Genomic DNA, 25704 nt, shown 5'->3' with positions numbered 1-25704 from the left:
AACAAAGAAGCTTCAGGAAGGTTTGGACAGACTCAATGAATGGGCAAGAACATGGCTCATGGAACATAATGTGAGCTTATCCTCTTTGGCAGGAGGAACAGATATGTAGATATTTCACAAATGGCAAGAGGCTGAAAAATGGGTGTAGGTGTTCTTGTCAACAATTCTCTGAATGCTAATGTGGGGGTATAGCAAATTATTCAGAAAGCTAATGGAATGTTTATCACTTAACCTATTCTTGGGAAATCATGTCTCACAAACTTGATTGAGTTTTTTGAAGAAGTAACAAAGAGAATTGATGAGGGCAGAGTAGTATGATCTATATGGACTCCAGTAAGGCGTTCGACAAGGTTCCCCATGGGAGATTGGTTAGCAAGGGTTAGATCTCATGAAATACGGGGAGAACTAGCCATTTGGATGCAGAACTGGTTCAAAGTTAGAAGACAGACGGTGGTGGTGGAGGGTTGTTTTTCAGACTGGAGGCCTGTGACCAGTGGAGTGCCACAAGGATCAGTGCTGGGTCCCCTACTTTTCATCATTTATATAAATGATTTGGATGTGAGCATAAGAGGTATAGTTATTAAAGCAAATTACTGCGGATGCTGGAATCTGAAACCAAAAGAGAAAATGCTGGAAAATCTCAGCAGGTCTGGCAGCATCTGTAAAGACAGAAAAGAGCTGACGTTTCGAGTCTAATTGACCCTTTGTCAAAGGTACAGCTAGTAAGTTTGCAGGTGACAACAAAAGTGGAGGTGTAGTGGACAGCAAAGAAGACTACCTCGGTTTACAACAGGATCTTGATCAGATGGGCCAATGGGCTGAGAAGTGGCAGATGGAGTTTAATTTAGATAAATGTGAGGTCTGCATTTTGGGAAAGCAAATCTTAGCAGGACGTATACACTTAATGGCAAGGTCCAAGGGAATGTTGCTGAACCAAGAGACCTTGGAGTGCAGGTAGACAGGATAGTGAAGAAGGTGTTTGGTATGCTTTCCTTTATTGGTCAGAGTATTGAATACGGGAGTTGTGAGGTCATGTTGCAGCTGTACAGGACATTGGTTAGGCCACTGTTGGAATATTGCGTACAATTCTGGTCTCCTTTCTATCAGAATAATGTTGTGAAACTTGAAAGGGTTCAGAAAAGATTTACAAGGATGTTGACAGGGTTGGAACATTTGAGCTTTAGGGAGAGGTTGAACAGGCTGGGGCTGTTTTCCCTGGAGCGTCGGAGGCTGAGGGGTGACCTTATAGAGGTTTACAAAATTATTAGGGGAATGGATAGGATAAATAGGCAAAATCTTTTCCCTGGGGTTGGAGATCCAGAACTCGAGGGCATAGGTTTAGGGTGAGAGGGGAAAGATATAAAAGAGACCTAAGGGGCAACTTTTTCATGCAGAGGGTGATACGTATATGGAATGAGCTGCCAGAGGAAGTGGTGGAGGCTAGTACAATTGCAACATTTAAAAGGTATCTGGATGGATATATGAATAGGAAAGGTTTGGAGGGATATGGGCCGGGTAATGGCAGGTAGGAATAAATTGGGTTGGGATATCTGGTCAGCATGGATGAGTTGGTCCGAAGGGTCTGTTTCTGTGCTGTACATCTCTATGACTCTATGACCAGAGAATTTAAGTACAGGAGTAGTGGAGTCTTGCTTCAATTGTGCAGCAATTGTTTTGACCACACTGGAAGCACTGTGAACAATTTAGGATCCCTTACCACAGGAAGGATACTATTGTAGGGGAAGTGCAACAAAGTCACTAGACTTGCTCCAAGGATGGCAGTTTGTCCAATGAAGTGAGATTGATCAAAGTCAGCCTGTGTCCTTCACAGTTTTGAAGAATGAGAGGTGATCTCATTGAACCTTGATAGATGCAGATAAGAAGTTCCCCTGGTTAGGGAGTCAGGAGCACAATTTAAATATAAGTGGAATGTCTCTTCAGGCTGAAATGAGGACATAGCCTCTGAGCAAGAACCTGTAAATATTTGGAATTCTCTACTCCATAGGGTTATGGGAACTTTGACTTTGAGTATCTTTAAGAAAGAGATTCATAGATTTTTGATTACCTATAGTATACAGGTTTATAGGATATTGTGGATGAAAGCCATTGAGGGGTTCAATCAGCCATGAAAATACTAAATGGAAGAATAGGCTTGACGGATTGCTCCCATGTTATTATATTAATCATTTCCGATGTCTGAGTAAGGGGACACTCCGACCTCCTCCCTTACGTCGTTCTTGATACTAGTGCAGGGTGCAGTCAGCAGCATAACATTGGGTTTGTTTATCGAACAGTAGGAAACCTGCAGCTTTACACAGGCACTGTGTCTCAACTCTTCCACCGTTATATCAATTATTGCATCAGTGCAGCATCGTGCACCCAGGCTGAACTGGAGCAGTTCATCAACTTTGCGCACTACTTCCACCCTGCCCTCAAATTCACTTGGTCCACCTTGGACACCTCCCTCCCCTTTCTTGACCTCTCAATTTCCATCTCCGGCGACAGTCTCCAGTCTGACATTTTCTTTAAACCCACAGACTCCCAATACTACCTGGTCGACACCTCCTCCCACCCAATTTCCTGCAAGAACTCCATCCTGTTCTCCCAATTCCTCCGCCCCCACTGCATCTGCTCAGATGAGAGACATTCCACTCCCAAGCATCCCAGATGTCCATCTATTTTGAACAATGTACTTTTTGCTCCTCTGTCACTCAGACATCCCTCCACTGCACCTCCTCCATTCCCTGCTCTACTGCTCTAAACCACCCCCCCCCCAAACAGAATAAAGACAGGGTCCCTTTTGTCCGCACCTACCACTCCACCAGACTTTGCATCCAATGCATTATCCTTAAACACTTCTGCCAACTCCAACTAGACCCCACCACCAAGAATATCTTCCCATCCCCATCCCTCTCTGCCTTCCACAAGGACCATTCCCTTTGACAGCCCTTGGTTCATGCCACCCTCCCCACCAACCCCTCTGAACCCCCCGGTACCTTCCCCACAAGCGCAAAAGGTGCAAAACCTGCCAGCACACCACCCCCCTCACCTCCGACCAGGGCCCCAAACACTCCTTCCAGGTGAGACAGGGGTTCACCTGCCTCTCCTCCAACCTAGTTTACAGAATCAGGTGCTCACGATGTGGTTTTCCCTACAGTGGGGAGACTAAATGTAAACTCAGGACGTTTCGTCAAGCATCTCAGCCGGGTCCGCAGGGACCAACCTGACCTCCCAGTCACCACCCATTTTAATTCCCTTTCCCATCCCCAAACCGACATGACCATCCTTGGCTTCCTCCACTGCCACAACAAATCAAAACGCAAATTGAAGGAACAACACCTCATCTTCCACCAGGGCAGCCTACAGCCTGGAGGACTCAACATTGAGTTCTCCAATTTCAAATAACCACCCTTCCCATCCCCCGACTCCCTTCCCAGCTCCTCCCCCTCCCTTCCATTGCTCTGATCGATCTCTTCCTTCAGTTACCAACTGGATTTGTTCTTCCATCAACTAACCAGGTCATAGCCTCCACGTGTATTCGCCCTCCCTACATTAGCACTGCTCACTCCCCTTTATCTGTAGCTCCCCTTACACCTGCTCCCATTCCCGAAGGAGGATTACACCAGAAACATCAACTTCTCCACCTCCTGATGATGCATGGCTTCCTGTGTTCTTCCAGCCTCCTGTTTGTCCACTTTGGATTCCAGCATCTGGAGGTTTTTTTTGCCTCTAGCTTTAGTACAACTGTAGCTGAGGCTATAAGGTTAGATACTTGAGTTAATTACTTTGATTAAAACAAATTCAGAATTGTGAAGGGAGCTGGCCAAATTGGTTACCACATCTTGGCTCAGGATTGTTTTTCGTCAAGGTTTCAAATATCTTAACAATTATGATCAAAAAGGGCACTCATTTATCACTCAGAAAATAATGGAATTCTGGAATGATTTACTATTCAGAAAACAAACGGAATGGTAATCTTTATCACAAGAGAACTGTGATATCTCTGTAATCGCCTCTAGCCGTTACATCCTTCCGTACCTCTGTTATCTCCTCCGATCCCTACATCCCTCTATCTGTGTCACCTCCTCCAGCCCCTACACACCTCCCTATCTCTCCCACCTTCTCCAGCCCCAAAGCCTTCCCTATCTCTGTATTTTCTTCTGGCCCCTACATTGCTCCTTATCTCTCGCCCCTACAAGCCTCTCTATTTCTGTCACCTCCTCCAGCCCCTGCATCCCTCCCTATCTCTGTAACCTTCTCCAGCCATTCAAGTGGACAGTGTTTGTGGCCTCAAGAAACAATTATATGTCCTTCTGGAAAAGAAAGGACATGAAGATATATGATGGGAATGTTAAAATTCAGCTGCTTTCTCCTTTTCTTAAAAGTTATTTTACGTTTAAAATCATTCAAATACTTTTCATGCTTTACTGCAAAAAAAAATTGCACATTCTATTCAGTGAAAACTGCATGGGAAGTTGCATGACAAATAGTTTATTTAAAAGCATATGGGTATAAAATTAAATTTAATGATGTCACTTAGCAAAACATAACAATTGAACTGAAATGCAAAGTAAGTGTTTAATAAGCATCAGAATTGTAACTAATTGTAAACACCATTGAGCACAATGTATGCCTAATCAAGACTGACAATGGATTTAATTAAAATGACTAAATGAGCAAATCATATGAAATGATTTGATTCCACTGTGAAACTACTGGCAGTCACTGCTAACTGCTATCATTGATTGTTTAAGGCAGTCTAAAAGAGATTTTCATTTTTGTTATAGTCAGTACATGATTGCATATTCCACTCAACTTTATTTCCCTTTAGGGCTTGTTACCATGGATAATGTGATTTGATATCATCAATTTACTGTCACAGTCAAAAATGATCCCTTGGCTGTTGGTGAAAGAGAATGGGAGATTTCCAAGTAGTATTTGGTACATGATTGTGATGTTGATTCACTTGTCACCTACATTGTGGGAGTTAACATGCTAAATTTTGCTCAATGTCCAAAATGATTAGGAAGTGCTGTCTAGACTCAGGTAAGGAGCATAAAATCCAGTGCAACAGCAGATCTAAAAGAAGCTTAGCTTATCATAAAAAGAAAAGTGAAGTAGTAATCAATACTGTCCACCTTATTCTTCAACTGAGGATCGCCCAGCACTTAGTTGACAGGCCCTCAGTTGGGGGCAATCCATCTCTCACACTTTAGCCCTTACTCACTCTCTTCCCTCCTGCAACAATGACAGGGTCTCCCTTGGCCTCACCTACTATCCCACCAGCATCCACATCCAGAGGATCATTAGACACCATTTCCACCACCTCCAGCCACTGCCAAACACATATTCCATTCCCCTCCCTTGCTTGCCTTCCACAGGGACCAGGACGTCTTGGTCCTCTCTTCCTGCCCTCCCAACACCACTGCCCCACCCACTGCAATCCCCAACCCCGCCCCCACCCACAGCCTCCCCTGCAACCGCAGAAGATGTTACACCTGTCCTTTTACTTCCTCCATCCTCAGTATCCAAGCACCCAAATACACCTTCCAGGAGAATTTTATCTACACTTTATACTATCTGGTCTATTACATTCACTGCTCAGAGTGTGGTCTCCTTTACATTGTGGAAACGAAGCGTAGACTGGATGACTGCTTCACAGAACACTTTCATTCTGTCCGCAAAAAAAGACCCTGAGCTTCCAGTTGCCTGCTACTTCAAGAGACCATCCTGGTTCCTGGCCAACATTTCTGTCTCAGGCTTGTTGCAGTGCTGCATCTAAGCTCAGCGCAAATTTGAAGAACAGAATCTTACTTTCTATTTGGGGACACTGCAGCCCTCCAGACTCATTACTGAATTCAATAACTTTAGGGCTTGAGCTCTACTGTGTCCTTACCCTAACCCAAAAAAAACAGTCTTGTTATCACACAGTCTGCTATCTCACACACCACCCAATGTTAGCCACTCACAATCCCCATTAACAGCTACACACCCTTCTAGTCAAATCAGTATCAACATCTTTCTCTCTTCAACTGTTTCTCTCTCTCTTTGGGTTCTAAGCCCACCCCTCATTTACTCTTCACTCCTTCCACCCTCCCTATCTTTTAGATGAGATTAGATTCCCTACAGTATGGAAACAGGTCCTTCGGCCCAACAAGTCCATAATGACCCTCCACACAGACAGTGACCCGAGGTGGGAATCAAACCTGGGTCCATGGCACTGTGAGGCAGCAATGCTAATCACAGAGCCACCGTGCCACCTAATACAGGAAGAACACTGAGCTGCTTGATCTGCAAAAATATCTTATGCATATAAACTAACACTTTCCTAGCTAACATCAGTTCAGAAGAAGGATCACTTGACCTGAAATGTTAATTTTGATTTCTCTCCACAGATGCTGCCAGACCTTCTGAGCTTTTCCAGCAATTTCTATTTTTGTCTCTAGTAATTAATACTGGGACATTGGAGGGTGGTGGGCAATACTAATTTCTTTGATGATGTAAAACATGAGGTCTACCTGCACCAAATGCATTAATGGCACCTTAGCATCTGATGCTTAAGAGATTAAGAAATTAACATGCGTAGATCGCTCAGCCCCCAAATCTGCTCCAACATTCATACTATTTATCCACCTTATCCCCATATTCTTTGATTTTAATCGGTGTACAAAAATTCTTTGGTTTGAATCTACTCAATGAGTAACTATTTGGGCAGAGAAGTTCAAAGATTTCTATCCTTCTGACTGAAAGATGTGTTTATTGAGGTGGATTTTATGGGGTGCAGTATTCGCTGCTAATTCCTTCTATGACTGTGCCATTCAAAACCCAGTTGTGATATTATACTGGGAGCAATCTGGATGTTTTTCAGAGTAGAATTTACATCTCCATTGAGGAGCTGCTGGGAAGTCTAATTGGCCAGAAACTCTACAGTCTCAGTAGCTCTATGACTAAGTGGTGGCGGTGACTGGAACCGCAGACAGATTCCCCTAACCGTCCAAGAAAAGACTGACGGAGCCCAGCTTTAAATGTAAGCCTAGGATTTTGGAAGACCCCAGTGAGAGAGGATGATGGGGTCTGTAGGGGAGGTTTTAAGGGCTGTGCAATCATGTGGGGGTGCCTCCCATGTGAAAAGGGGCCCCTCAAAAGCAGGTACAGCCCATTTGCTACTCGATAGCACTCTGTGTAGTGAAATCTGCCAGACTATATGCCGCTGTTCCATTTTTCCCTGCTTTACATAGTGATTAAGATGGAATGAGGCCAATAAGTGGCCACTGATTGTCTATTTAAGGACTTTAGTAGGCCTAAAATTGCTCTGCCTGATGCCTCACTAACCTACTGTGAAATGTGGATTGAATTAACTTTATCATCAAGAATAATATTATGAAACTTACAGCAGTTAATGAGAATCAACTGTCTTTTGTATTTTTTACAGAAAATTAGGACAGTGAGAAGATGTAGGAGGGGTGACAGAATTTGATAGAGATAGCAAATGAACACAACGATCAACAGAATTCAAGCAGTTCTAAGAGATTAGCAAGACGAGGACATGTCCGAAGGAGTACAGCCAATTAACTTTGGAATGCAAATTAATAGGATGCTTAGCAAGATCCCAAGGCCTAGTGATCACAGTGTGTGTTAAACACCATGAGATCATGGAAACATAGGATTGTCCAACATTGATTAGGTTTTTCACAGGATTGGATATATAGAATATGAGAAAGGACACAGTGACCACACTGTATGTGACTTTTGTAACACAAAATGTAAAAAATAATTGTATTTCACTCTAAAAAACAGTGCCTCATTGATCTCTTTTCTGATCTGAGCCAATAATTAAGAGAAGAATTGAGTTGTCACGTTGAAGCCAAACTTGGGGGGACAGAGTCTTTGGCCCTCTCCCTGCACAATCTGGTAACTGCTTGAGTAGGAATAAAGACTGCCATGTGCTTGCCTCTTGAGTCTTTATCTTGACTGGGGTTTCGCCCTTACAGGAGACAAGTTGGTGGGCAGGGACCATATGGGAGGATCTCATGTGGTTTATGTGTCAAGACTCCACTTTCAAAATCCTGGCTGAGGGGGAACAAGAAATGATCCTTTACATTTACAAACCCTTTACATTTCAATAAGACCTGAACTCCAGAGAACAAAAACTTATTCATTTAGTAGAGTTTCTCAAAATGGCTAATTTGCCAATTGCATCAGTGTATGAGGCCTTGCTGCACCTATGATCTACTTGAGGGGAAAAATTACAGTGAAATTTTTTAGAATTTCTTTTCCTGATGGATAATTTTCACCATAGTTATCAAAGATTAATTTATTCCTGTAAATTCAGATCTAGAAATCGTGGATGCATTGCTGATTATTTTCCAGAGTTCAATAGATTCAGGATCAGTTCCTGCGGATTGGAGGGTGGCTAATGTTGTACCACTTTTTAAGAAAGGAGCGAGAGAAAAAGCAGGAAATTATAGATCAGTTAGTCTGACTTCAGTAGTGGGAAAGATGCTGGAGTCAATTATAAAGGATGAAATTACAACACATCTGGATAGCAGTAACAGGATAGGTCTGAGTCAGCATAGATTTATGAAGGGGAAATCATGTTTGACTAATCTTCTGGATTTTTTTGAGGATGTAACTCTGAAGATGGACAAGGGAGATCCAGTGGATGTAGTGTACCTGGACTTTCAGAAAGCCTTTGATAAAGTCCCACATAGGAGGTTAGTGAGTAAATTTAGGGCGCATGGTATTGGGGGCAAAGTACTGACTTGGATTGAAAATTGGTTGGCTGACAGGAAACAAAGAGGAGTGATAAACGGCTCCCTTTCGGAATGGCAGGCAGTGACCAGTGGAGTACCGCAGGGATCAGTGCTGGGACCGCAGCTTTTTACAATATATTAATGATATAGAAGATGATATTAATAGTAACATTAGCAAATTTGCTGATGATACAAAGCTGGGTGGCAGGGTGAAATGTGAGGAGGATGTTAGGAGATTACAGGGTGACCTGGACAGGTTAGGTGAGTGGACAGATGCATGGCAGATGCAGTTTAATGTTGATAAATGTATGGTTATCCACTTTGGTGGCAAGAACAGGAAGGCAGATTACTACCTAAATGGAGTCAAGTTAGGTAAATGGGCAGTACAAAGAGATCTGGGTGTTCTTGTACATCAGTCAATGAAGGCAAGCATGCAGGTACAGCAGGTAGTGAAGAAGGCCAATAGCATGCTGGCCTTCAGAACAAGATGGATTGAGGCAAAGAGGTTCTTCTGCAGTTGTACAGGGCCCTGGTGAGACTGCACCTGGAATACTGTGTGCAGTTCTGCTCTCCAAATTTGAGGAAAGACATTCTGGCTATTGAGGGAGTGCAGCATAGGTTCATGAGGTCAATTCCTGGAATGGCGGGACTATCTTATGCTGAAAGATTGGAGCGACTGGGCTTGTATACTCTTGAGTTTAGAAGACTGAGAGGGGATCTGATCGAGACGTATAAGATTTTTCAAGGATTGGACACTCTGGAGGCATAAACATGTTTCTGCTGATGGGTGAGTCCCGAACCAGAGGGCACAGCTTAAGAATAAGGGGTCGGCCATTTAGGATACAGATGAGGAGAAACTTCTTCACCCAGAGAGTGGTGGGTGTGTGGAATGCTCTGCCCCAGTAGGCAGTGGAGGCCCAGACTCTATATTCATTTAAGAAAGACTTGGATAGAACTCTCAAGGATAGTGGAATCAAGGGTTATGGAGATAAGGCAGGAACAGGATACTGATTGAGGATGATCAGCCATGATCATAATGAATGGTGGTGCAGACTCGAAGAGCAGAATGGCCTACTCCTGCACCTATTGTCTATTGTTTATTGTCATTAATACCAGATAAGACATAACTACAGAAGGAATCTTCTCTAACTGTTATGTTGTCACTTGTGCATTAGAAATATAGTGACTTACCTGCAGTTGATATGCCTGTGCTTCTGTAAGAAGGTAGAGACAGTCACATCACCTGAGAGTTCTCCGATTCTTGGCACACCAGAGGTGTCATCGCACAGCAGATAGCCACAAAGTACGTCTCTGATTAAATCATAAGTATAGTCAGGTCCATGTTAAAGGAAGATTAAGTTTCCATATTAAGTTTTCACACATGCAATCTAATCATTACATTTCTCAATTTCAAGTTGTACATTTTGCATGTTTTACACACCAGTGTGACACCTGAACTAAATAAATAGCCTTAAAATTCAAATTAGTTAAGCTACTGAGTGGAGAAATTTATTTCCATAACTTCAGTAAAGAGGTGTTGTGAACTTCAAAATTTTTCCTTTTACAAAATACAATACCAGACTGCAAATTGGAGCAAAATATAAAATTGCATCACTATGACACCAATGTGAAAATGTAACAACACAAGAAGCATTTGAAACAAAACAGAAAATGAATGGTACAGAGGTTAAATGTCTTTAATCTAAGCATCTTTACAAAGACATGGTTGTACTGCTTGCTGGTTTGAGTCTGATGAAATTCCCTTCCCTCCAATTACCTTGGCGTTTGGCTTCAGTGTTGATCTCCATTGGGAACTGCTTGTAGTCCTAGCAGTGATCACTACTTCTGCCTGGTGCTGCTAAAACCATGGTATTGCCAGCCATCTGATAGGCAAGCAGCCCTCTGAAATAGGACTTTCATTCCCTGAGAAGTGGAAATCCTGCCTCAGCCAATGAAATGTTAAGTGGCAGCATGGCTGCCATACTCCCTCGGTGAACTGCTTATTTTTAGCTAAAAAGACAGGGAGCATAAAGTCCAGCATATAAAATGCATTTCAGACTGTTTCCTGGAACAGTAAGTCATGGAACCAACCATGGAAGAGATTATTTTTGACGATTATGTGTAATGAGATAATGCTATCACAGTAGGCAGTTGTTTGGGTAAGAGTGGCCATACTATAAAAGTTTACATTGAGTTCTATTAGGAAATACTTGAGTTTGGAGCTAGATCATTAAACCTAAATGATACCAATTAAGTTGATACGAGGAATGAGTTGGGTCAGGTAAACTAGAAAACTTGATTTAAGATTATAATGATAGAAATAAAAGTTAATGATAAGTATTACTGAGACGCGGTTACAAAAGTGAACACTTCTGAGATCAGAAAATTGAAGTGTTTCAATATCACAGAAGTCTGGGAAGAAAGAGAAAGAAGGTGGGATAGCTCTGTTAATAAAGAATGAGATTGGTACAATATCTTGTTTCAGAGGATCAAAATGTAGAACCAGTTTGGATAGAGGTAATAGAGATTTGGATAGACAAATAAAATTGGCAGTGTATAATGACATAATTAATTAATGACTTTACATAAAGAATCTTCTGTGTAAAATTGATCATAATGTGATAGAATTTAATATTTAGTGTGTGAGTGAAAACATCTGGTCAGAAATTGGCACCTTCAATTGAAGTAAAAGCAATAACAATGGAATGAAGACAGAGTTGGCTAATGGGGAATGGAAAATCAATTTGAAGGTAAGGACATTGCAGTAGACATTTAATGGGATATTTCAGAACTAAGATATAGTTCATTGAGAAGGAAAAGCTCTATAATACGAATCTTTCATCTGTGGCAAACTAATAAAGTTAAGGATGGGATAAAATTAAAAGAGATGTATAATGAGCTATAAAGGTTAGTGATAGGCCAGAAGATTAGGCAAGTTTTATGTGTCTGTGTTGAGGGGGGGAGGTCTTGGTAGCTGATGGTAGGCATGTGTGGATTCTTCTGAAAAATGCTGAGGCTAGTAGGACCATGGGAAAATTATCAAGTTTTCAAAGTGCTTCATTCAGCAGAAAGCTGAGACCTTAAAGCTATCTGAGAACTGTGCATAAAGTAAAGACAAGAATGTGATTTACATTACTCACTCTACAAGATAAGAGACTGTAGGATATAAAACCCTTTAGAAATAGTAATAAACACAAAGTATTTCATTATTAAGTAAAGGTTAGCAACAGCCATTTTCTTGATCCTGATTGATCAAGAGAAGAATGCTGAATCATTGGTAGAAGATGACTAGGGGGAGTGAGGGTTTAATTGGATAAGAGCTGGGATACAAGATGGCCTCCAAATCAAATGTGAACAGTGGAGAGATCTAGAGACAAGGTTAACAAGATGAAAGATAATTATGGAAGAGAAATGCAGGGATGAATAGCCCAAAGCTCAAAGGTACAAGAAGTGAAGTCATAATCTGTCCACTATCTAGTCATAATGCAGGATGAATATATTAGAACCCTTATTAGACTATAAATCACGAAGTTTACCTCAAAATGTAATAAACTTGCTCTGACTTTAACTCATTAGTCTCATTATTGGAATTTGCACCAGTCCATTTCCATAACAATTAAAGGATTTATTTTTGTCAAAATTGCAACAACCATTTCACTTCCAAAGTAATTTATTATATTTTGAATTGTTTTGAAACAATTTGGTCTGATCACACAAAATTTCAATTAAAATATTATTGCACTTGAAATGTAGATAAAAAGTTTACTTACTGTTTATTGCATTGGATCCAGGTGTCTTTGTTTTTGCCACAATTTCCTTTCTCTGTCCCTTCAATGTTAAGCTTTTCATAACATAATTTGTCTGCAGCTCTTGCTTCTAATAAACAAATGTTTGGACTTATTATCACTTTTAGCAAGTGGGAATAATTTTGACATAAATGATAAGTAAAACCTATTTCAACAACGTAAGAAACAAAGTTGGAAAAGGCATTCCTAAAGCCATGAAGCATTCCAAAAACACAAAGAAATTGACATCATGAAAAGAAAGAGATGAACAATTATAGAATTACTGATGTTGCTGAAGATCCATTTAAGCTCAAATAAAATATATAAAAGGGAATACTGTATAACAAAATCAGAAATTAATAATTAATGTGTCAACAACAGTCAAATTAAAATATGTAAATCTTCAACTATTCCAATACACTTGGCCTAACATTAAAAATGTCATAATTGGTTATTAGAAGTCTTATAACCATCCACCCCAAACATGGCCATTTTTGTGAGGCAAGGATGGACAATTCCAATTCCAGGAATTCCCACGTCAAGTGTCTTTAATGGAATCTGACATATGGTTAGTAGAAGCATATCTGAACAGAACAGGATTACTTACTCCATGATTAGTAGGAAAGGGAACCACACAGGAGTTTAACATTAACCATGGTCTGGACACCAAAGGGTTGAAGAGACTAACTGAAATACTCAAATTTCAAAGTAGCGCCTCTCTGATGCTTCAGGAGGATGCAGCAGGGGCTCTGTGCCACAATTTGAGCCAGGTTAGTTTTGTGGCACAGTGCCAGTGTACACAGTCTTCAGTGGTGTGGGTGCTCATCACTGGGCTATAAAACAGGAAGTACCATATTTGTCCCAGACAACACTAGGAAACATGTCAAAATGTCCAAAATGGCACATCTTTGTCGCACAGAAGTACACATTATAAAATGTACCACAATTATTTAATAGCTGAAGTGATCCAGTAGGATCTGGACTTAAGATATATTCAAGGTTAGGTTAAGATGAAAGAGAAGATAGCTGAAGAAAGAAGACAACTGCAATGACTACTGATGACAAATCTGCACAGGTGTCCTCAGAGGTGAAGCTGGAATATACCAGAAGATGGCAGCATTGTCCAATATCATAACAGTCAACTTCCAACAAAGCAAGAAGTTGTATATCATGTGTTCACATAACTTAGCAATATTTTAATCAAGAGGAAACTATTAATTTAACATTCTCTTTGAAGGTACTGATCGATAACCTAATCTGATTCTGCAGCTAACAGTAGCACATACAAGATGTTTTCAACACTTGCCGTGGTGCTCACTTCCATCACCTTGTTTAAAATCACTATCTTCATTTTAACATTTTTGGCTTATTCTTGTCCCTGAGAGCTCTATCATTTACTCCCTTAAGACAAGAAGCATATGAAAATAACAAAAAGAGGGTGTGCAGGCAGGGGAATTAATTAGACAAAGTGATACAGGCATAGAGAAGATGAGCAGTTTGAAATGTTGGAGTGAAATGAAAAGGAAACAGATAAGCAGAAAGTGAGTCAAAGAAAGACTTCCTCGTATGATCCTTTTTTTCCCTCCCATGGTTTTCCTCAAGAAACGTTTAGCCTGCATCACTGCTCCCCTGCTCAGACACCAAGAAAAATGAGCAGAGAGGATCCCACTTACGTTAGAGGGCCTTTATTTGCAGATTTAAAAAGGAGACTGATCATATTGGCATGAGTGTCCTACTCTTTCAAAATCCAAAGTTGATCTCCCAAGTCCATGTCATGTTATTTGAGTGGTGCTTAATGCACTCCCAAACATTAACCTGTTTAGACATTGCTATACAACATCTCTCCAAGTATTTTCTCCCTAAGTTTCAAACTGTACAAATTCAGGCTATCTGAAGATTTCACAATTCTCCCCAGATGGATTGAAGTCTGTTGACTTTGATTCTGCTCTTGATAGTTTGAGGTCTGTAAATCCATTAGAAGTGGAGGACGCTTTAATTCCAGGGTTTCTTTCACAGAGCATGCATTTCCAGCTGAAGCAGGGAATTCCTCCAGTGTAATAAATGGAAGACCATGAATTTCATTTGCTTCCTTCTTGGAGGGTGTTGACTTGTTGAAACATCTGGAGCAAAGTTTTTTTTATTTTTTGGCAACATCCTGGATTTCTGAACCAAGCTGCTTCTTCTTGACAGTTGCCTAGATCACTAGACCAGAAGATATCTTCTTGAACATGTTCTGGCTGTGTCATCCCATCTTAGTAGTGGCTTCAATGACATTGCATTCATTACATTCTCAATATATACCTCAACATGCAGATGCACATGTTTCTGTTTCTTTAGAACTGAATGGATTCTACTCATCTCCTGTGATATGATCGATATTCTCCTCTTAAGTTTGATCTGTGTTGCTTTTAGATTTCTGCTTCGCTCACCATATGTATGGCCTTCTCTAAGACCAAATCTTTCTTTATCTGTAATAAATCTAACAAAGACTCAGCATTAAGAACAACAATTGTTTCTCATGAATTCTGAGTTTAGTCACATGTTTTGTAATTAATTTGTCGAAATTATCAATGAAATTAACTATGGATGTCCTTCGATGCTGAATTCCCCCAGAATATCTTGCTTTTTCAAGGCTTTTATTTGTTGTTTCTTATATATAAACGTACAAACGAGGAACAAGAATAGGTCACTTATCCCTTCAAGCCTGCTCCACCTTTCAATAAGATCATGGCTGATCCCCCAGTAATTTCTTTTGCGAGGTTAGTGATTTTTATTTAACACAGATGGCTGCTGAGGCTGGGTCATTAAATATATTCAAGGCTGAGAGAGACAGAATTTTAATCAGTAAGGAAATCAAAGGGTTATTGGGAAAAGACAGGAAAATGGAGTTGAGGGTTATCAAGTCAGCCACGATCTTTCTGAATGGTGGAACAGATTTCATAGGCAAAATGGCCGACTTCAACTCCTACATTTTATGGTCTTAAATCATCCAAGGATCCTGTTATAACAATCTTTAATAGATTCCACCATTTCCCTTATGGCAGATGTTAAGCTGACTGGCCTGTAGTTTCCTGCTTTTTGCGACTTCCCTGTTGGAATAAAGGAGTTAAATTAGCTATTTTTTCATCTAAAGGAACCTTCCCTGAATCCAATGAGTTTTGGAAAATTAATTCCAACACATCAAACTATTTCACTGGCTACTTCTTTTAAGACCTCTTCAGGTGAAATACATCAGGATCTGGCAACCTGTCAACTTGCAGTTTCAACAATTCACTTAGAACTAGTTCTCCAGAAATTATAAATTTTTTGAGTTCCTCACTGCCTTTCAATTCCTAATTTATTGTTATTTCTGAGATGTTACTTGCACTAAAGCTTGGGGCAGCTGCTGACAGGGCACAGTGGGGGAAGACTATTGTCTTAGGTCTTCCTGCTGAAGTTAACTGGGGATGAGTTCAGTTTTTGGATCCTCCTAGTGCCACAAATGAATGTAAATATAGTTTGGTTCAAGTAAGTGGTGTCTTTAGTTTGTTTGGATAGAGTCAAATTCCAATGTTTGTTTGTTTTCTTGATATGCTGCTATACAGAACCAATTTACTTGTATCCTTTTTAGTGAAGACTGATGCAAAATATCTTTTCAATTCATCTGCCACATCTTATTGTCCATTACTAATTCCCCAGATTCATTTTCGATAGGACCTACACTTACTTTATTAACTCTACTTTTTAAAAAATATCAAAAACTTTTCCTATCAGTTTTATATTTTCGGCTTTCTCTTGTACACTAATTTTTCCATCCTTACCAATCTTTTAGAAATTATTTGTTTTTTAAAAAATATTCTTTTATGTCTTGATGGGCTATAATGTTATCGTCCATGGTTTCAATAGAAAATGAAAGTGTACTAACTTGTATATCTTCTGATTCTATCTAGTTTAGGATCAATTATGTATGCAAACAATTGCATCCTTCAAGATGTTCAATTCTGCATTTATTTAATCCATCTCTGAAATTAAACCTTTCTAGCAATATTATTTCTGCTGCCAATATCCTCCTACATGAATATTTATTTTTCTTACCTTAAGAGCTTTTAATTCTGCAACATAACAATGCTGCGACTGTTTACTGCTGTGCGAAAGGCTTTTCCCACATGTCTGAGTAAATTGGAGGACTCATACTTTTAATATAGTCTACTTGAATGAATCTCACTACCTGTCTCTGTTTCCTTAATAGATTCACTGATTGAATTTCATTGCCTGCAGAATTGAATTGAATTGAATTGAATTGATTGTCACGTGTACCGAGGCACAGTGAAAAGCTCTGTCTTGCGAGCAATACAGGCAGATCACAGAGTTAATTAGCACAGATAAGTAAGCAATAGGTAAACAGCGGCAAAAACAAAAACACAGGTACAGCGAATGTTAAGAGTTTGTCAGTCCATTCAGTATTCTAACAACCGTAGGATAGAAACTGTTACGAAACCGGCTGGTGCATGTGTACAGGCTCCTGTACCTTTGCCCCGATGGTAGCAGTTGTAGAAAAACATTGCCAGGGTGGGATGGAACTTTGAGAATGTTGGCGGCCTTTCCTTGATAGCGGGCCTGGTAGATGGATTCTATAGATAGGAGGTTGGCTTTTGTGATTGGCTGGGCTGAGTTCACCAGTCTCTGTAACCATATCCGATCTTGAATGGTACAGGTGCCATCCATACATGGTAGTGATACATCCAGACAGAATGCTCTCGATGGCGCACCTATAAAAGTTGGTGAGGGTTTTCGCCATTATGCCAAATTTCCTCAGCTGCCTGAGGAAGAAGAGATGTTGTTGGGCTTTTGTAACCAGTGCATCCACATAAAGAGTCCAAGAAAGCTTGATGTGGATGACCACTCCCAGGAGCTTGACACTCTCCACTCATTCCACCTCTGTGCTGTTAGTGTGTTGTGGGGCATGAGTAACATCCCGCTGAAAATCAATAATGAGTTCCTTGGTTTTGCTGGCATTGGGAGTGAGGTTGTTCTCAGTGCCTCATTTTTCTAGGTCTTCCACCTCCTATCTGTAGTCTGTTTTGTCGCCATCTGAGATTCGACCGACTATTGTGGTGTCATCAGCGAACTTGTAAATGGCATTAGTCTGGTATTTGGCGACACAGTCATGGGTATAGAGTGAGTACAGGAGGGGGCTGAGTACACACCCTTGGGGGCTCCAGGGTTGAGTGGTAGTGACAATGAATTATTGTCTCCAATCTTCACTGATTGTGGCCTGTGAGTCAGAAACTGAGGATCCAGTTGCAGAGAGTGGAGCTCAGTCCGCGATCACTACGTTTAGTAATCAGTCTCGAGGGGATAAGAGTGTTGAAGGCTGAACTGTTGTCAATGAGTAGGATTCTTACGTATCTGCTCTTGGTGTCAAGATGTTCTAGGGAGGAGTGAAGGGCAAGTGAATGAAGAACCAATTCCATTTCCTTAAAGGCTTTACTGAATAAATCCCACTCTTCATGGCTCGAAAGATGAATCCAATTCCTTTATCAGTTTTTTGTAGACAATTCCTGCTATCTGCAGTGTTACTAATATTTCCATTATTTCTCATGTGCTTTACCAGGGTAAGTTCCATTGTCTGCATCATGGTTTAAATAATGGGTGTCCTACCTTTTCTGTGATCTCAACAGTCTCCGAAGTTTCTTCTTCTACTGGTCCTTATTTGCTTATGGGGGTTTCAAAGTTTGGGAGAAGACTTGTAGCTTGGGTGCTCGTTGTTGTGGTTCTGTTTGCTGAGCTGGGAATTTGTGTTGCAGATATTTCGTCCCCTGTCTAGGTGACATCCTCAGTACTTGGGAGCCTCCTGTGAAGCGCTTCTGTGATGTTTCCTCCGACATTTATAGTGATTTGTACCTGCCGCTTCCGGTTATCAGTTCCAGCTGTCCGTTGCAGTGGTCGGAATATTGGGTCCAGGTCGATGTGTTTGTTGATAGAATCTGTGGATGAGTGCCATGCCTCTAGGAATTCCCTGGCTGTTCTCTGTTTGGCTTGTCCTATAATAGTAGTGTTGTCCCAGTCGAACTCATGTTGCTTGTCATCTGAGTGTGTGGCTACTAAGGATAGCTGGTCGTGTTGTTTCATGGCTAGTTGGTGTTCATGGATGCGGACCATTAGCTGTCTTCCTGTTTATCCTATGTAGTGTCTTGTGCAGTCCTTGCATGGGATTTTGTACACTACATTGGTTTTATTCATGCTGGGTATCGGGTCCTTCGCCCTGGTGAGTTGTTGTCTGAGAGTGGCTGTTGGTTTGTGTGCTGTTATGAGTCCTAGTGGTTGCAATAGTCTGGCTGTCAGTTCAGAAATGTTCTTGATGTATGGTAGTGTGGCTAGTCCTTTGGGTTGTGGCATGTCCTCATTCCGTTGTCTTTCCCTTAGGCATCTGTTGATGAAATTGCGGGGGTATCCGTTTTTGGCGAATACATTCTATAAGTGTTCTTCTTCCTCTTTTTGCAGTTCTGGTGTACTGCAGCGTGTTGTGGCCCTTTTGAACAGTGTCCTGATGTAACTTCTTTTGTGTGTGTTGGGGTGGTTGCTTTCGTAGTTTAGGACTTGGTCTGTGTGTGTGGTTTTCCTGTACACCTTTGTTGTGGAACCTCTGTTCGGTGTTCTCTGTACCATCACGACTAGGAATGGGAGCCATGAACACCAACTAGCCACGAAACGACACGACCAGCTATCCTTAGTAGCCACACACACAGATATCAAGCAACATGAGTTCGACTGGGACAACACTACTATTATAGGACAAGCCAGGGAATTCCTAGAGGCATGGCATTCATCCACAGATTCTATCAACAAACACATCGACCTGGACCCAATATACCAGCCACTGCAGCGGTCAGCTCGGACAGCTGGAACTGACAACCGGAAGCGGCAGGTACAATCACTATAAATGCCAGAGGAAACATCACAGAAGCACTTCACAGGAGGCTCCCAAGCACTGAGGGTGTCACCTAGACAGGGGACAAAACGTCTGCAACACAAATTCCCAGCTCAGCGAACAGAACCACAACAGCTTATGGGGGTGGGTCAGCTCAGTTGGCTGGATGGCTGGTTTAGCAATACAGAGTGATGCCAACAGCATGGTACAATTCTTGCAGATGTTGAGATTGCCATGAAGGACTCTCCTTCTCAGCTTCTCCCATTGCCTGAAGTATGGTGGGCCTCAGGTTAAACCACCACCAGTCATCTCTCTCTAATGGTCTGGTAGGATTAGGGTGACCATGTCTTCATTTGCTTTGGTTTCTAAATTGCTGTTTAGCACTTTAATATTGATTTTGTAATTTTCACAGGTCTAAATGAACGGATTATTTATTTGAATAAACAAATTTATTGTCACATGTATTTTAGTGAAAAAAAAGTAAAATACAGTAAAAGGCTTTTCCACTGTCGACATGATCCAGCGCCATTTTGAAAAGCTTTAAGAATAAGAAAAGATATAGCTTAAAGGCAGTCCATCAGTCCTGAATCAGCTCATAATCAACGACGCCTTCACCGACATCTCTCCTCCACCACTATGCCACCACCTACACCTGACCCAACCAATGTTTAAGTCACCACTCTTCAGGTGCCACCTTTCACTGCTAGGCCGATTCTCCTCCATCATGTCCTCGCCGCTGCCTGCACTGGATCCATCAATGCCAGGATCACACCTCTCGCAATCGGGCCCACCTCGTCGATGGCGCTGTGATGCCCTTCCACCATTGCTTTGTTGCCATCAGCACCGGACCCAACCAATTGTCAAATTGCTGATCCTCAGGTGTCATCTTTCACTGGCTGGCCTCGCTCGCAGATGTCGACGTAGCAGCCGTCGATTCCGTAACTAGGCCCCATGCTCAGCCCGAGAAATTAAGGCTCACTCAACACCTTGCTGGGCTCAGTCCCTGCCACCACGAGTCTGTGTCGGGCCCACTCACCGCCGCCAATATCTTCCAAGCTTAGGACAAGAGGTACCTGGGACTTCGATGTTGTGGCTATTACGGAGACGTGGCTAGATCAGGGACAGGATTGGCTGTTGCAGGTTCCAGGGTTTAAATGTTTTAGTAGGGTCAGAGGTGGGGGTAAAAGAGGGGGGGGGTGTGGCTTTGCTTGTCAAAGATAGTATTACAGCGGTGGAAAGGAAGATGGACGAAGATTTGTCATCTGAGGTAGTTTGGGTTGAGGTTAGGAATAGGAGAGGTGAGGTCACCCTGTTAGGAGTCTTTTACAGGCCTCCTAATAGTCCTAGAATCGTTGAAGAAAGGATTGCGAAGATGATTCAGGAGAAGAGTGACAGTAATAGGGTGATTGTTATGGGAGACTTTAACTTTCCTGATATTGATTGGGAAAGCTATAGCTCAAGTTCGTTAGATGGGTCAGTGTTTGTGCAATGTGTGCAGGAGAGTTTCCTGACACAATATGTAGATAAGCCAACAAGAGGTGAGGCCATACTGGATTTGGTTCTGGGTAACGAACCAGGCCAGGTATTAGAACTAGAGGTAGGTGAGCACTTTGGGGACAGTGACCACAATTCGGTGATTTTTACTCTAGTGATGGAGAGGGATAAGTGTGTACTACAGGGCAAGAGTTATAGCTGGGGGCAGGGAAATTATGATGCGTTGAGGCATGATTTAGGATGTGTGGATTGGAAAAGTAGATTCCAAGGCAAGAGCGTAATTGATATGTGGAACTTGTTCAAGGAGCAACTATTGAGTGTCCTTGATAAGTACGTACCTATCAGGCAGGGAGGAAAGGGTCGTGTGAGGGAGCCGTGGTTTAATAAGGAGTTGGAATCCCTTGTTAAATGGAAGAGGGCGGCCTTTGTAAAGATGAGGCGTGAAGGTTCAATAGGGGCGATTGAGAGTTATAAGGTAGCCCGGAAGGACCTGAAGAGAGAGCTAAGAGCAGCAAGGAGGGGACATGAAAGGTCCTTAGTGGGTAGGATTAGGGAAAACCCTAAGGCTTTCTATAGGTATGTTAGGAATAAAAGAATGACTAGGGAAGGAATAGGTCCAATCAAGGATAGTAATGGGAAGTTGCGTGTGGAGGCTGAAGAGATTGGGGAGGCGCTGAATGAATACTTTTCGTCAGTATTCACTCAGGAACAGGACATTGTTGTCGATATGAATACTGGGGCACGAATAAGTAGAATGGATGGCTTTGAGATATGTAGAGAAGAGGTGTTGGAAATTCTGGCAAGGGTGAAAATAGATAAGTCCCCTGGGCCTGATGGCATTTATCCTAGGATTCTCTGGGAAGCAAGGGAGGAGATTGCAGAGCCATTGGCCTTGATTTTTGTGTCCTCTTTGTCGACAGGAGTAGTGCCAGAGGACTGGAGGCTAGCAAACGTGGTTCCCTTGTTCAAGAAGGGGAGTAGGGATAATCCTAGTAACTATAGGCCAGTGAGTCTCACTTCTGTTGTGGGCAAAGTCTTAGAGAGAATTGTAAGGGATAGGATTTATGAACATTTGGATAGGAATAATGTGATCAAGGATAGTCAGCATGGTTTTGTGAAGGGCAGGTCGTGCCTCACAAACCTTATTGAATTCTTTGAGAAGGTGACTAAGGAGGTAGATGAGGGGAAAGCGGTAGATGTGGTATATATGGATTTTAGTAAGGCGTTTGATAAGGTCCCCCATGGTAGGCTACTGCAGAAAATACAGAGATATGGCATTGAGGGTGAGTTGGAGGTTTGGATTAGGAATTGGCTCTCTGGAAGAAGACAGAGGGTAGTAGTTGATGGTAAAGGTTCATCTTGGAGTGCCGTCACTAGCGGTGTTCCGCAAGGATTTGTTTTGGGACCTTTGCTGTTCGTCATTTTTATAAATGACCTGGAGGAAGGGTTAGAAGGTTGGGTGAGCAAGTTTGCGGATGATACGAAAGTCGGTGGAGTTGTTGACAGTGAGGAAGGATATGGCAGGTTACAGCGGGATATAGAGAAGCTGTAGAGCTGGGCAGAAAGGTGGCAAATGGAGTTCAATGTAGCTAAGTGTGAAGTGATTCACTTTGGTAAGAGTAATAAAAAGATGGATTACTGGGCTAATGGTAGACTACTTGGTAGTGTGGAAGAGCAGAGGGATCTTGGTGTCCATGTACACAGATCTCTGAAAGTTGCCACCCAGGTAAATAGTGCAGTGAAGAAGGCATATGGCGTACTGGCTTTTATTGGTAGAGGAATTGAGTTCCGGAGTCCTGAGGTCATGCTGCAGTTGTATAAGACTCTGGTGCGGCCGCATCTGGAATATTGTGTGCAGTTTTGGTCGCCATACTATAGGAAGGATGTGGAGGCACTGGAACGGGTGCAGAGGAAGTTTACCAGGATGTTGCCTGGTATGGTAGGAAGATCCTATGAGGAAAGGCTGAGGCACTTGGGGTTGTTTTCATTGGAGAAAAGAAGGTTTAGGGGTGATTTGATAGAGGTGTACAAGATGATTAGGAGGTTAGATAGGGTTGACAGTGAGAACCTTTTTCCACGTATGGAGTCAGCTATGACAAGGGGGCATAGCTTTAAATTAAGGGGGGTAGATATAGGACTGATGTTAGGGGTAGGTTCTACACTCAGCGAGTCGTAAGTTCATGGAATGCCCTGCCAGTAGCAGTAGTGGAATCTCCCTCTTTATGGGTATTTAAGCGGGCATTGGATAGGTATATGGAGGATAGTGGGTTAGTGTAGGTTAGGTGGGCTTTGATCGGCGCAACATCGAGGGCCGAAGGGCCTGTACTGCGCTGTATTCTTCTATGTTCTATGTTCTATGTAAGTGAAGAAAAGGAGAAAAGACAAGAAAAGAGAGAAAAAAAAAGGAACAGAGTTCTGACCAGACAAACCCCAGCTCAGGAGCCCTACTTCATTTCCGCCATCTTGATGACTATAAAAGTCTGCAACCTCATTTTAAGTGACTTCCCTTCCTATTGCCATGACTCATGGTGACAACTCACTATAGCAGCAATCCTCCATTTGTGTACTTTACTTCGAACTTAACTTTTACCCACCAAGGATTGCAATTTTACTCAGGGAGCTTCCAATGTTCGTTTGATCGCCAGCTGAATCTTGACTGAGGACCACTCCTCAGAATATTTACATCCAATGCAGTTTATAACTGTCTTGGTATGTCCAGTGTTCCAGTTCCATGGAGTACCCAGCTCACCCTCTGCTACACACCTCTTACCAGGTCTGAAATGCTTTTTACCGAGGTCTGTAGATCCTGCCTTGCTGAAACTTGCCATAGGTTTCTCTCTTCCAGGGTTCTCAAATGTTCAGTTCCTCTGGCTGCCAAATGTACAAGCAGCCTTCCTCAAACTGTAGATCTGAAGAAATATTCAGATCTCCATGAATACCACCTTTTTGCATAAAGCAGTTAAATGGAGTTCATATCCCAAGTCACCATGTAGTAAAATGAATCCTCATCGTAGCTCTTCATAGTGTTTGGAGAAATTCAACAGAGCTGGCAAAATCTGTGGAGAGCAAAACAGAGTTTATGCTTTGAGTCCAAAGATTCTTCTTTGAAACTTTCTTCAGTTTCAAAGAAGCAACTTCGAATTTGAAACATTAACTATGTTTTTATATCTCCACAAATGCTGCCAGATCTGATGAGATTCTGCAGCATTTTCTGTTTTTATTTCAGGTCTCCAGTCCCAACAGTATTTTGCTTTTATCATCATGATGTATGGTCCAACTGGTGGACTTTGCTGGCACCACTATCTTCTTTCTTGGTAAGGATCAAAAGTCTATTGTGATGGAGGGAAACCACTTGGTAATGTACTGAAAAGGGGTTCTTGTCTTAAACAAGATGTAGTCTCTTGAATGATAGGAATGAGATACCAGTTATATTTGGCTTAACAGACATCATTACTGAGACCTTCAGGTTCCTCTTCAAACCACACACTATCCTGACTTGGAACTGGAGTGCCATTCCTTCATTGTCACTGGGTAAAAATCCTCCTATCTTAACAGCAATGTGGGTGTCTCTACTTTGCACGGATTGCAATGGTTCAAGGAAATTATGAGGGGCATGGATAAGATGAATAGCGAAGATCTTTTTCCCCCAGTAGGGAAATCCAAAACTAGTAGGCATAGGTTTAAGGTGAGAGGGGAAAAATTTAAAAGGAACCTAAGGGGCAATTTTTTCATGCAGAGGGTGGCGCATGTATGGAATAAACTGCCAGAGGAAGTGGTGGAGACTGGTACAATTACAACATTTAAAAGGCATCTGGATGGGTACATGAATAATAAGGGTTTAGAGGGATATGGGCCAAGTGCTGGCAATTGAGTCAAGATCAAATTGGGATAACTGGTTAGCATGGACGAGTTCAACTGAGGGATCTGTTTCCTTGCTATATAACTGAATGACACTAAAACAACTCACAAACCACCTTCCCCAGGGCAATAAATGCCGGTCTAGTCAGTGATGCCCACTTGCCACAATTAATGAGGAAGAAATCTTTGGAAACCCTCATTCTAAAGAGTGATGTCTCAAGCTTTAAAAATGGTTTAGGATTGTTTCCATTGTTACCCTTGTGGGCCTATGTGTTTCTAGGGCAGCCCTATAAAGTAGATGGAATAATAAATGTGCATAAATAAATATAAACAGTGAATACTTTGAAAGATGTACAAATAAAAAGACAAATTCCAATGTAAAAGGTGAAAAGTGACTGCCTACAGAATAATATTTGTTTTCCAATTTGATAACTCATGCAGTACAATTCAAAACACTGGCATAAAAGCTGCAAATAAAAAGCAAAGTCTGGATGAATGAATAAGCAAAAAGATGAAAGGCTTTGCTTTTCTTACAATGCAGACATTATACTTACTCTCTCCCCACACATATTTGCATTGTCGTTCTCTGGTTTTACATCGCCCACCATAGCAAAGCCCCTGAAAGAAATGCGATGAGGTAAGTCCAGAGAAGATAACCTTTGAGAGAGGAATCTGATTCACTAAAGGAGCAGTCAAACTCCAGTATGTACCTGATCACTGTCGCAGACGTAGCCATCCATTTTATGCACATTTGGTGGACACTTTAAAAAAAGAAGAACGAGGTTAAAGGGATGACACAAAATATTTCCAGAGGTGACATTCAAATTAGGAGCAGGTGGAGGCCATTCAGCCTCTCAAGCCTGCTGTGCTATTCAGTAAGATCATGGCTGATCTGACTGGAACC

The 25704-nt window shown here is 41.8% G+C and overlaps 1 protein-coding gene across 6 annotated transcripts in view; it reads right to left on the bottom strand.

Annotated features, from left to right (window-relative positions):
- adam22 (ADAM metallopeptidase domain 22) overlaps positions 1-25704 on the bottom strand; it is a 391455-nt gene that overhangs the window by 69554 nt on the left and 296197 nt on the right. For all 6 annotated transcript variants that reach the window (XM_072575862.1, XM_072575864.1, XM_072575865.1 and 3 more), the window contains exons 19-22: positions 25511-25561; positions 25355-25418; positions 12524-12629; positions 9945-10064 (exon numbers count right to left, since the gene is read on the bottom strand). In XM_072575862.1, the coding sequence (XP_072431963.1) occupies positions 9945-10064; positions 12524-12629; positions 25355-25418; positions 25511-25561 (341 nt within the window). The remainder of the gene's footprint in view (positions 1-9944; positions 10065-12523; positions 12630-25354; positions 25419-25510; positions 25562-25704) is intronic.

Source organism: Chiloscyllium punctatum, chromosome 8 (assembly GCF_047496795.1).
Source record: "Chiloscyllium punctatum isolate Juve2018m chromosome 8, sChiPun1.3, whole genome shotgun sequence".
NCBI classification, from domain to species: domain Eukaryota; kingdom Metazoa; phylum Chordata; class Chondrichthyes; order Orectolobiformes; family Hemiscylliidae; genus Chiloscyllium; species Chiloscyllium punctatum.
This window is presented reverse-complemented; position numbering and strand designations above follow the sequence as displayed.